This window comes from Onychomys torridus, chromosome 7, assembly GCF_903995425.1.
Source record: "Onychomys torridus chromosome 7, mOncTor1.1, whole genome shotgun sequence".
NCBI classification, from domain to species: Eukaryota; Metazoa; Chordata; class Mammalia; order Rodentia; family Cricetidae; genus Onychomys; species Onychomys torridus.
The window spans coordinates 30,743,971-30,756,278 of NC_050449.1; the positions used below are offsets into that span (position 1 = coordinate 30,743,971).

Genomic DNA, 12,308 nt, shown 5'->3' on the forward strand with positions numbered 1-12,308 from the left:
CGTTCGGGACGCTCCTCTCACCAAGCAGTCCTTTGCCCCCTGCCACAGGAATCCAAATGCAGAGCTTTTCCCGCCAAAACTTACTTGCGTCATGCTGTCGCAAACGCGCACACCTTTGCCGTAAAGCGGGCCGGCGCGCGTTGTCCTATCCCGGGCTGATAGCAACTTCAGCCCACTGACCCGGAAGGGGCTCCTCCTCCTAGCACTGGCCCTTCCCGGCCAGGCTGGAGTTGTGATGTGAGGTGCCCGCAGACGGGATTTGGTATTGACGACCTCCTTGGTAAGAATTGATCTGTGAGTCTCAGGGTGGAATGGCATCGGGTGTGTGCCCCGCTAGACGCCTCACGTTGCTCAGAGGCGCGGAAGCCTCCATCCAGACCGAGCGTCACTTGGGCCCAGGGCAAGCACTGGGTTCCTTGCTGCTCTGAGCCTGCAAGGGCTGCACCGTTAACTACGTAAACCGACCAGCTCGTGACCCCGGCGCTCCTGCTAGGAAGAGCTTGTGAGGCTTAAACTGAGCGCTACAAAGTGTTCTGGAAACGCTAGGCTGTGGTACCCTTGGTATTCGAGCTTAGAAGCTAGCAACTGCTGTTAGAATTGATCCGGGGGCGGGGTTGGAAAGCCAGGTGTGGTGGTGTATAACTTCGAATTTGGAAGGCGTATGCAAGAAAATAGCGAGTTCAAGGCCAGCCCGGGTTATACGGGCTTAATCTCAAATAAAAAACGAAATAGTTCTAAATGTGACCACGCGATGTCGGGTACGAGGGGGCAGGACGAAAATAGTATTTGTTTACAGTCCAGTCAGGATCACCAATTTTGCCTGCACAGGCTCCAAAACTAGTTCAGGCCGGGCGGTGATGGCACACGCCTTTAATCCCAGCACTGGGAGGCAGAGGCAGGCGGATATCTGTGAGTTCGAGGCCAGCCTGGGCTACCAAGTGAGTTCCAGGAAAGGCGCAAAACTACACAGAGAAATCCTGTCTCAAAAAAACAAAACAACAACAAAAAAAGTAAAAAACAAAACAAAAACAAATTGCATTTGGGTTGGGGATTTAGCTCAGTGGTAGAGCGCTTAAGGCACTGGGTTCGATCGTCATATCCAAAAAAAAAAAAAAAAAAAAAACCTAGTTCAGCCTAACCTGTTTGGAGGAAGACCATTTGCCTAGCTTAGTCTTATTAGCTCTCTAATTCTTAAATGAACATAGTGGGCCACACCTATACCACACTCTAGAGCTGTCAAGAAATACTCAGCCAGGTGCTCTTTCAAACAAACAAAAAACAAACAGCAAGCTACACGTGGTGGTGACTCGCCTGTAATCTCAGCCAAGGAAGGCTGAGGCAGGGGAATATGACCCTGTCTTAAAAAGGAGGTGGGTAGAGTAACAATAAATAATAAATAAATAAATAGAGTAACTGGGCTAGACATGTGGCATAGTGAGTGGCAGAGTACTTGCCAAGCATGCAGAAAGTCAGAATAAAGTGAGAAATGTCAATCCTCAAGGAAAGGACTTAAGTACAAACTTTGTGCTTGCCTTGCCACGCCACTGACCTACAGCTCCATCTCTACAAATCTGTCAAAAGTGAAAAGGTGAAACACTCACAAATGTTTATATATGAAGTTTTAAACCATGACATTAGTTATAGGATTCATATGATGAAAACAAATTTTTAGATCTTTCCAATTTCTTTGTAATTTCCTGTGTTCTGAAATTAAAGAATCTAAAGACCCATGAGGTTCCTATATCCCTGAATGGAATGTCATCACCTGGAAAAAATAGATTCAGGCAGAGTATCAGCGCTCATATGTGTGTGTATGTGTGCTTTTATATATGTATATGACCTTATACCAGCCACAAGGGAGGTAGAGGCAGATCAGGTCAGGATCACATTGGTCATATAGAAAATTCAAGGACAACCTGGGCTAAATGAAATACCACCTCAATAAACTTAATGTGTCTAAACAGATTAAAAATTGCTACAAGAGTAAACAGATTTACACACACACACCAAAACCATGATAAAACTTCCTAAAATAGTTATAAAGGAATAGTAGTAAGAAGAAAGGTTTCATAACACTTGCCTATAATCACAGTGCCTTGGGGACAGATGCAGGAGGGTCAGGAGTTCAAAGCCACCCTTAGCTACACTAAGCTTGAAGCCACATAATGGCTATATAAGAGTCTTTTAAAGGGAGTGGGGCATAAGCAATAGCCTCTATTCCTCTCTGAGCATGAGAAAATTTTGGAAAAGTGAAAGTCTACTGCAGATAAAAGATAACAAATATAAAATAAAGATTAATCCCAAAATACAGAAAAGTGATTTGAACTGCATTATGGGAAACCCAGAAGACTCAAGTTGAAATGATACCAGGTAACTCTAAATATGGAGGTCAAAGTGGGGTAGTCACAAGACTACCTATGAAGCAGAGACCTCTACACTCTCCTCTGTAACCAAAGAACAGCTCTCCCCCAAAGCTGGTAGTAAGATTTGAGAGAGTAAATAAATGGAAGGTGGCTTGTACAGTAAGCACAGTAAAAGGTGTGGCTATCCTACTTAAAACAGCAATTAAATTTAAGTATATGTACTTAAGAGTTGAACCCATAAGCTTTCTTTTCCTACCCTGCTCCAGAAAGGTTACAGACAGCCTAGCCTGGCCAATATCCTTGAATAAGGGCACATACAAACCTTGAATCTTATATATGGAAGAAAAAGGAAACCTAACAGCAGTATCAATGACTTCTCAGTGGACCAGCCTAGCCTGATCACAGTATATTGAAAAGAACAAGCATACATACTCTTTCCAACACTTAAAAAGCAGTCAGCCAAGAATTTGGAAAAGTCTTTAATTGGAAAGGCAGCAAAACAATGGGATAGTCAGACATCAGAGCTCTTAAGACTTTAGAAATGGAAAGTGGAAAAGAAAAAATAAAATGTTTGAAAACATGGTTGAAGATGGAAATGTAGCTCATTGACAGTGACCCCAGGTTTGACTCAATACAGAAAGGAGGCGGGGGAGGAGTGAGAAGAGAGAAAATACAGCTGAGGAAATCTCCCAGAAGATGAAAAATAAAACAACTATGAAAATTTTAGGAAATTTGAGCCGGGCATGGTGGCGCACGGCTTTAATCCCGGCACTGGGAGGCAGAGGCAGGCGGATCTCTGTGAGTTCAAGGCCAGCCTGGGCTACAGAGTGAGTTCCAGGACAGGTGCAAAGCTACACAGAGAAACTGTCTAGGGGAAAGAAAAAGAAAATTTTAGGAAATTGACTCAGGAAGCCCCACATTCAAATAACTATACCAGGGCTGGGGAGTTGATTCAACAGTTAAGACCACTGACAGCTCTTCCAAATGACCTGGGTTCAATTCCCAGCACCCACATGGCAGCTCACAATTGTCTGTAACTTCAGTTCTAGAAATCTGATGCCCTCTTATGGATTCTGTGGGCACCAGACAGGCATAAGCAGGCAAAACAACCAAACACATAAAATAAAAGTAAATGTTTAAAGTGTCATATTGTGTTGCCTAACATTTAAATTTTTTTAATTAACTATATCAGAAAAACAGTTGGAGAAATCTACATATAGAGTGTTTAAAAAAAAAAAAAAAAAAAACAACTTGACTATGCACACATGAAAATCCAGAGTGCCTAGCACAGTGGATACCCACAATAAAGATGCAACTAAGAGGTCTGGGGCGAAGAACAGACAATACTCATTGGAATAACTGCATTTCTTAACATTAGGAAAGTAGAGAACAATGAGCTAGTTTCTTTATAATGCAAAATAGTGGCAGTCTGGAATTCTTTACCCTGCTATGCATTGAGTATGAATAGAAGAGCTCCAGAAATTTATTCCCCCTACACCCTTTCAAAAGAAGATACGTAGAAATGGCAAATCAATAAAAAAGACAAAAGATTAACAAATACAACAGTGAAATAATACAACTCAACAAACTTGGAGAGTTAACCAATTCAAGCTGAAAAATAAAAGACATTCTTAAAAGTAAACAATGTGATCAGGTGTGTTAGCATATACCTATAATCCCAATAGACGCAGGAGAATCAGGAATTCAAAGTCAGCCCCTGCTACAAAAACCCAGTCTCAAAAAAGCCAAACTTGGTTAATGAATGTATTTCATCACATTAAGAGAAAATAGGCACAAAGGAAAGAGAATTGGCTAGGGAGTGAGGGAGTAGGAGTGATTTATAATAGGTACTAAAAACTAAAAGAAGTGATAGAGGAAAAATAGTAATGACTGGCTGTAGTGGCCCACACCTGTAATCTCAACACCTGGGAGGTAGAGGCAGGACAATCACAAGTTCAAATCCAGCCTAAGTACATGGAACTGTCTTAAAAACAACCACCATCAAAAAGTAACAGTATATAACACATCTTAACTGAGAATAACCAAAAGGTAAAAGGTTCTCAGCTATAACAGATGATAGTAAAAATATGTCACAAAATATAAGGCAGTGGTTCTCAACCTTCTTATTTGGAGACCCTTTAAAAATACAGTTGTTTTTGTTTCTATTTCTAACTGTAATTTTGCTACTTAGAATCATAAAGTAAATATTTTTGGAGACATAGGTTTGCCAAGGGGTCCCAACCCACGAGTTAAGAACCACTGATATGGGTTGGGGATTTAGCTCAGTGGTAGAGCAAGGCCCTGGGTTCGATCCTCAGCTCAAAAAAAAAAAAAAAAGAATCACTAATATAAGGGATGGTGAAAAGGTACTAATTCCTGTTCCCACCCAAATCAATGCTACCTCAAACTACAATAGCAAAACATAACAAAGCAAGTTACTAATGGTCAGGCAGGGGGCAATAATGGGAGGTCAGCATAGCTGAATGTGGATGAATGGGTGCGTGGGAAGGGATATGTGTGAAAGTGTATTGTTTTTTAGCTGGATTTTTTTTTAACATTAAGTGGGCTATAACTGAAAATTAAAGCAATCTTTAAAAAAATCTGTGCAAACTAGAAAATATCAAAATCCCAGGAGTTAAAATGGTATGAAAAAGGGTTATCCCATTTATACTATAGAGAAAGCTTACTAATAATCTGTAATATAATCATATTGATAAATCTCAGATTAACCTTTCCCAGTAGGCAGTGATTATATATATATATAAATCAAGTAATATATTTACATATAGGAAATCAAATCTTCTGTTAAATCTAAATTTCAACCACAGTTAAAGTACATGGTACATAAACTGGCTTGAAGGTGAAGTCCTTAGGTATACGAGTATACCTAAGCATATATGCACAGAGTACTAATGTGACTATCTAAAAGTAATATAATTCCTCCTGTTTTCTTAAACAGGTATAACTAATTTTTTAAGACAGTTTATATACATCAGTGATTATGTTGTAAAATACATGAAATGTCTGTCCTATTGTACTGAACAGAAAGCTGCTTATCTTGGCATAAAATAACTATGAGACCTCTGTGCTTTGCACTTAAAACGTTTTTGAGTCTCTTTTCTTACAGTCACACTGGCAGTGATCTCTAGGTACCTGCTAGTAGCAACACTTCCTACTTCCTAGTTATATATTTAGCAAGGGCTTCAAAACCAGGTAATCAAGCCTGAAGTGGTATATGAACACAGCAGATTGACACTAAGAAAAACAGAAGCTCATGGTGGAAAACCCCAAGAGATTTAGTGCAGTCTACAGGACATGAGCAAAGAGCCATTTACTGTGTTTTAGATTTAGTGAAGTACTGAAAAGCTAAATGTCATATAAAGGTACATATAACTATATCTGATTCCAGAAACATCTACTGACCATCAACCTCTTTTTGTGATGTTAGAGGAGTGTCTTCCTCTCAGATTAATATGTTTCACTGAGTCTTAAAAACTATTGGATTAGTCACATTTGGCTCACCTACCTGCTTAGAATAAGAAAAACTATAACTAGTTTAAAAGAATCCTGGTGAGATCGGGGATACTTAGCAACTTTCTGTCCTTACAAAGCCAAAGAGCTTCTAAAGAAATAGACATTGAGAACATAGGTATAACAGCAAGAAAGCTGTCTTCCTTACTCAGAAATAGCACTTTTCTGGTCCCAAAAACATTTATTCATTTGATAAAAATTTTTATTAAGCACCCATTATATGCAAAGCATGGTACCGGGTGCTATAAAACAAGAAGTGTGAAAAAGTTTTTATATTTGTAGAACCAGAGCTAGTCCTTGAGTTTGCTGATAGGAGAAAGAAAATGCTCCTATTTGGTTCATCTGGGGACCTAGAACATGGATATGGTCTTCCATCCAATCACTTCTTGTGATCCTCAAATCAGCCAATTTAAGTCAAAACAAATAAGGCACATTAAAAAAAAAAAAAAAAAAATACCCCCTTTTAATTGACCAAGTAAAGCCATGACATTTCATTTGGTAACCTGCTCAGAATTACAAAAATCATTTCATTTGGCCCAGCCCATACTGTCCAGGGAAAAACTTCCAGACAATTCTAATCCCATCCAGCTCTGTTCTTATAAACTGTATATATATAAAAAAAAAAAAATCTTCGGCGTCCTTAATATGACGCGCTCAGTGCGAAGCATAAATCGGCACAATGTGATATTTATGTCCTTGACAAGCCTCGATTATCCAAGTCCTTTACCTGCAACATAAAGACATCAGTTTAGTATGTACCCTAAGTTCTTCCTTGGCAAGATCTACTAGTTCCACCAGAGCAGAAAAGATCACACTAGACTCTGTTGCTTGTTTGACAATGTGAATAAATAAGCATGAATTAGGGTCTACCTACTGTCAACTTAGCCTTTAAGAAACAGTATAGACTAACTTTGGCATTGACCAAAAGACCCCAATCATTTTTTATTCCGTTACTTGAGATATATTTAGCCTAGGCTGGCCTCAAACTCAATCCCCTGCCTTTGCATAGATGCTATATCTGGTTCAACCTGTTCTCATATAAAAGATGTAACACATTCCTACATGACATCATGTGATTCTGTGTCAAAAATTCAGCAAAAAGAAAACATAGTTCGGCGCTAGAGAGATGGCTCAGTGGTTAAGAGCACTGACTGCTCTTCCAGAGGTCCTGAGTTCAATTCCCAGCAACCACATGGTGACTCACAACCATCTGTAATGAGATCTGGTGCCCGCTTCAGGCCTGCAGTCAAACATGCTGTATCATAATAAATAAATAAATCTTAGAGAAAAAAAAAATTCCTTTTTTAAAAAAATAAAGAAAAAATAAATAAAACATAGTTCAAAAACACAAACACATGCATTTCCCCCAAGTCCCAAGCTATTTCAAACCCTACCTAGAACACTATTACTGAACCAAGTACAGTGGCCACATCTATAATACAACCAACCATTCCAGAGGCTGAAGAAATGGGATCTGAGTTTAAAGCCAACCTGGAATAAATAGTATTTTTAAGACTAGCCTGGGGGGCATCCTGAGACCCTATCCCCAAAACCATAAAGAAAGAAGGAAGAAAAAAGTCCTGGTCTGGCAAATGGTTCAGTGGGTAAAGGCACTTGCCATCAATCCTGGTAACTTGATTTGAATCTCCAGGAACCATATGATAAAAGAATTGACCCCTACAAGCTGTCCTCACATGTAGCATACATATATATAATACTTCCTCCTATATAAAAATGTAGTAAAAGAAAATTTTTTTAAAGAAAAAGAAATGTTGGCATAACAACTGCCAATCCTCTCTAAAAATAATCAAAAATATGATTAGTAACATTTTGGCCTAACCAGATAGCTTAGCAGGTAAAATTGCATACAAGCCTGATGACCTGAATTCAATCTTGGGAATCTATAAAAACGTAAAGAGACTCCACAAAGTTGTACACATACACACACACAATTTAAAAATAATTAACACTTCAAGTAAGTTACAAGCTACTTTGAAACCAGATGCCATTAAAAATGTCCCTATTTGGAAAAACTGTATACTAGAACAAGATTACTATGTAGCACCGACTTACCTTGTATATCCTGACCAGCCAATGTTCTGTGGTATATGCTTCCTCCAGGACATCAAGCTCAAAGTCTTTATTGCCAATCTCAGCATTTCGAACACGGTCAAAGCCTGGCGGGCGCTCTAAAAGCAACAAGAGAAAAATCTTTTCTATTCTGCAAGTTGATTTCCTAAAGAGATGGAAGCTATACACCAACTGCTGCACTGATGGCTGTTCCTCAGCCTGCACTTTGACTAGAGTCTGTGAGACAGAGCATTAGATAGAAATGGCAAGTCAAGCCACACCTTTAATCCCAGCACTCGGGAGGCAGAGCCAAGCGGATCTCTGAGAGTCCAAGGCCAGCCTGGGCTACCAAGTGAGTTCCAGGAAAGGCGCAAAGCTACACAGAGAAACCCTGTCTCGAAAAACAAACAAAAAAAAAAAGAAAAAGAAAGAAATGGCAAGTCAAGTGCTACCCTAGTTGCATCCTGTCCAATGTGATACTTGGCAGAATCCATGAAGCTTATAAGTCTACAAGGTGAATTTCAAGCCTGTCTACTCCAGAGGACTGTTATCCAGAGACCTAACACTAATAACCCTTCCATGGATCATGAGTTCAAAACTTGTATATACTACAAAAGTTTTCCCAGATGCAGAAACAAAACTAAAATGGACAGGATCTAACCTGACCAAATGTATTCATTTAAAAAACTGGAAAAGTACTTTTTTCTTTATCCCTTAGTCCTTCTCAGACTATAATATTCTTTATTGAGACATTCACAATAAAAGGTCAATTTTTTTTGTTCCTTTTTTTTTTTTTGAGCTGAGGATCAAACCCGGGGCCTTGCACTTGCTAGGCAAGCGCTCTACCACTGAGCTAAATCCCCAACCCGTGTTTTGTTTTCCAAGACAGGGTTTCTCTGTGTATCCCTGGCTGTCCTGGAACTTGTCTGGAACAGGCTGGCCTCAAACTCATACAGAGCCTCCTGTCTCTACCTCCCAAGTGCTGGGATTAAAAGCATGTGCCACCACCACCCAAACAAAAGATAAATGTTTTAAAGTACAGAATTCACAGGCAGACTGAGTTTGAATTCTATCATGTGATATTAGCTAGTTCAGTAACCTATTACTTATTTCAATTTCTTCATATATAAAATGACATTAATATTAGTTTCTATCTTCTGGGCTCCTGCGAGGACTAAATGAGTTAAAAAGACTAAGAGCAGAACCTGGAAAACACAGTATGTGTTAGCTATCACTCACTGGCTTCTGTGTAGACCTGTCCAAAGCGGTAGTAACACATTTTGTACATAAGGCAGTTGAGCAGCACTGGAGACCCCTCACGATCCACACGGAATTCCCCAGTTGGAGTATAGTAGTCATTCTCCTTGATGTGTCTTCCTGTATCTGTGCTTCCTCCAATGCGGACCATCCAAAGAAACTTGTTGATATCTGGAGGAAGAAGGAAAGGACTGTTGTATCAGAGAGGCTGGTGGATAGAAATAACTCAATGAAATGTCACTATTCCTAAGGAAATTTCCATCATACTTTTCTAAGAGGAAAGCTGTCATTTAACTCTGTAAAAAACAAGAAAGTGTGTGAGCAAAGCATATCCTAAAAATAAAAAAAAAAAAACTTTTATTAGAAATTGTTTGTTAAAGGCTGAAATTGTATGCTATTGGTACAGTCTTAAGCCACAACTGAAAGTATTCCTAGAAATCAGGAAGGGCTAAGCTATTTCAAGCAGTTGCCAGTAACCACATATACTTAAGTAAGCACCGGAAGTATTATTGATACCAATTTAGAGGTGCTGTAAGAGTATAATACACAGTGGAAACTAGGCACACTGATGCCTATCTGTAATCCCAGCACTGGGAGGCTGAGGGAGTAGTTTTATGCATTTAAGGCCAGCCTGAGCTACACAGCATCAAGCTTCCATAATAAAAGAATCTGTACTATGATCAAATATTTTATTTTAAGCCTTCATAAACATTCAATAAAAAGTAAAACTAGAAGCCAGGTGTAGTAGTACATGACTTTAACCCTAGCACTTGGGAGACAGACGCAGGTGGATCACTGTTAGTTTAAAGCTAGCCTGGTCTACATATTGAGTTCCAGGCCAGATATCTCTCCATAGTGAGATCCTGTCTGAAAAAAAAATTTAAATGAATAAAAAGGGCCAGGCGGTGGTGGCACACATCTTTAATCCCAGTGCTTGGGAGGCAGAGGCTGGCGGATCTCTGTGAGTTCAAGGCCAGCCTGGGCTATAGAGTGAGTTCTAGGAAAGGCTCCAAAGCTTCACAGAAAAACCTTGTCTCAGAAAAAAAAAAAAAAAAAAGAATAAAAAGTTAAAATTAAGAACACTGAAAACACAGTAAGATATGTCCAAGAAGAAATGAAACTTTCCTAAAAGCAACAGAAAATGTATTTTCAAAGACCTGTTAATTGTTTTAGAAAACATCATCTTGCCTGTGCCTATAATCTCAGCACCAAAGAAGCTAAATTAAGAGTAGACTAAGAGTTCAAGGCCAACCTAGGCAGTAACACAAGCCTCCTGCCTCCACGTGGATTCGGAATGCTAGGATTATAGCTAGGCATACTCCACCAACCATTACCTTACTTATTGTTTACTAGAACCAAGCAAAGAATAATGACTAAAGGCTGAAGGTGAGTTGGGAATGAGCAACTGAAGCAAAATCAAACACAACTGAGATTGTCTTTTGGCACATAATACTGTGGAGGGTGGGATGTTTAAAATTCAGAAAGTATTCACTGACAGACCCAGCTGAAATGTTGAAATGACAACATGTACAACGACAATAATAATCACTCTCAAACTTTCAGAACTCCTACTAATACAGGTGTTAGTTTTGTTTTATTTATTTTTTTATTTATTTTGTTTTTCAAGGCAGGGTTTCTCTGCTTAGTCCTTGCTATCCTGGAACTCACTTTGTAGACCAGGCTGGCCTCAAACCCAGAGATCCTCCTGCCTCTGCCTCCCAAGAGCTGGGATTAAAGGTGTGTGCCACCACCACCCGGCCTAATACAGTTTAATAATACAGTCTTGAGGAATTGTCTTTCATGACTGTTACATGCATGTTTTCACAGAGCTAGATATTGAATATTCTGCATTACTTTTAATGTCTTCAGAAAGTATTCTATTACTTTAAAAAAAAAAAAGAGACTAGTTCCCACAGTTAGATTATTGTCAAATCATCATTCTTTCAACAACTCAAAAATATGACATCATCTCCAAAGGAAGCTCAGGGGTTTTTTTCCCCCATTTTTCTGAATAAGTCTTTCTTTGCATACAATTAGCTAGTAAGCAACAATCTGACTTCACAAAATCTGATTTTTCACCACATTTTTATAGTCCTACATAATAAACAAGTTAAAGTAGTTTTGGCCAGACGGTGGTGGTGCACGCCTTTAATCCCAGCACTTGGGAGGCAGAGGCAGGTGGATCTCTGTGAGTTCAAGGCCAGCCTGGTCTACAGAGTTAGTCCAGGACAGGCTCCAAATCTACACAGAGAAACCCTGTCTCGAGAAAAAAAAAAAAAAAAAGTAGATTCTGCAAGGGAGTGCAAGATATTCTAGAACACTAGTAACAATTTGGGTGGTAGTTATGTGGGTTGTTTTTCTGTGAAAACTCATTAAACTACAGACTTAACAATATTTGCACCTTTCCAAATGTTACACTTTAAGACTTTAAAAATAAATTTAATTAGGAGCTAGATAAATGCTCAGCAATTAAGTGCACTGGCTGCTCTTTCAGGGGACCCCGGGTTCAATTCCCAGTACCTATGTGGGGACTCACTACCATTTGTATATTAACTCCAGTCCCAGGAGATCTGATGCCCTCTTCTGGCCTTTGTGAGCATTGCATGTACATGGTGCAGACATACATGGAGGAAGAACACTAATGTACATAAAATAAAGGAGAAATATACATATTTAGGAAGGAATATTTATTTATTTATTTATTAAATCATTTTAACTGCCAGATATTGTGGTGCACACCATAAATCCTAGCACTCAGAAGGCAGAGGAAGGAGGCTTGCTATAAGATGGAGGTCTGACTAGACTACAAACCAGGTTACAAACCACCCTAGCTATACAGCAAGTCCATGTCTAAAGTTTTTTAAAGAAGAAAATCTGAGGGCTGCAGTCAGTTAAGTGCTTGCCACAAAAACATAGGCACCTGAATTGAATGCCCAACACCCATATAAAAGGTAGCATGGTGGCACATACTTATAATCCCAATACTAGGGATTTGAGACTGGTGGATCCCGAGGACTCCCAGCCCAGATAACCTAGCTTAACTGGCAAGTCCCAGGTCACAGAAAGAGACCAGTCAACCTTGGACTT

At 39.4% G+C, this 12,308-nt stretch overlaps 1 protein-coding gene across 2 annotated transcripts in view; it reads right to left on the reverse strand.

Moving 5' to 3' along the window:
- Positions 1–6,343: 6,343 nt before the first annotated feature.
- The window catches only part of Stt3a (STT3 oligosaccharyltransferase complex catalytic subunit A), a 33,214-nt gene continuing 27,249 nt past the window's right edge, over positions 6,344–12,308 (reverse strand). For both annotated transcript variants that reach the window (XM_036193008.1, XM_036193009.1), the window contains exons 16-18: positions 9,204–9,392; positions 7,968–8,083; positions 6,344–6,621 (exon numbers count right to left, since the gene is read on the reverse strand). In XM_036193008.1, the coding sequence (XP_036048901.1) occupies positions 6,583–6,621; positions 7,968–8,083; positions 9,204–9,392 (344 nt within the window). In that variant the 3' untranslated portion in view covers positions 6,344–6,582. The remainder of the gene's footprint in view (positions 6,622–7,967; positions 8,084–9,203; positions 9,393–12,308) is intronic.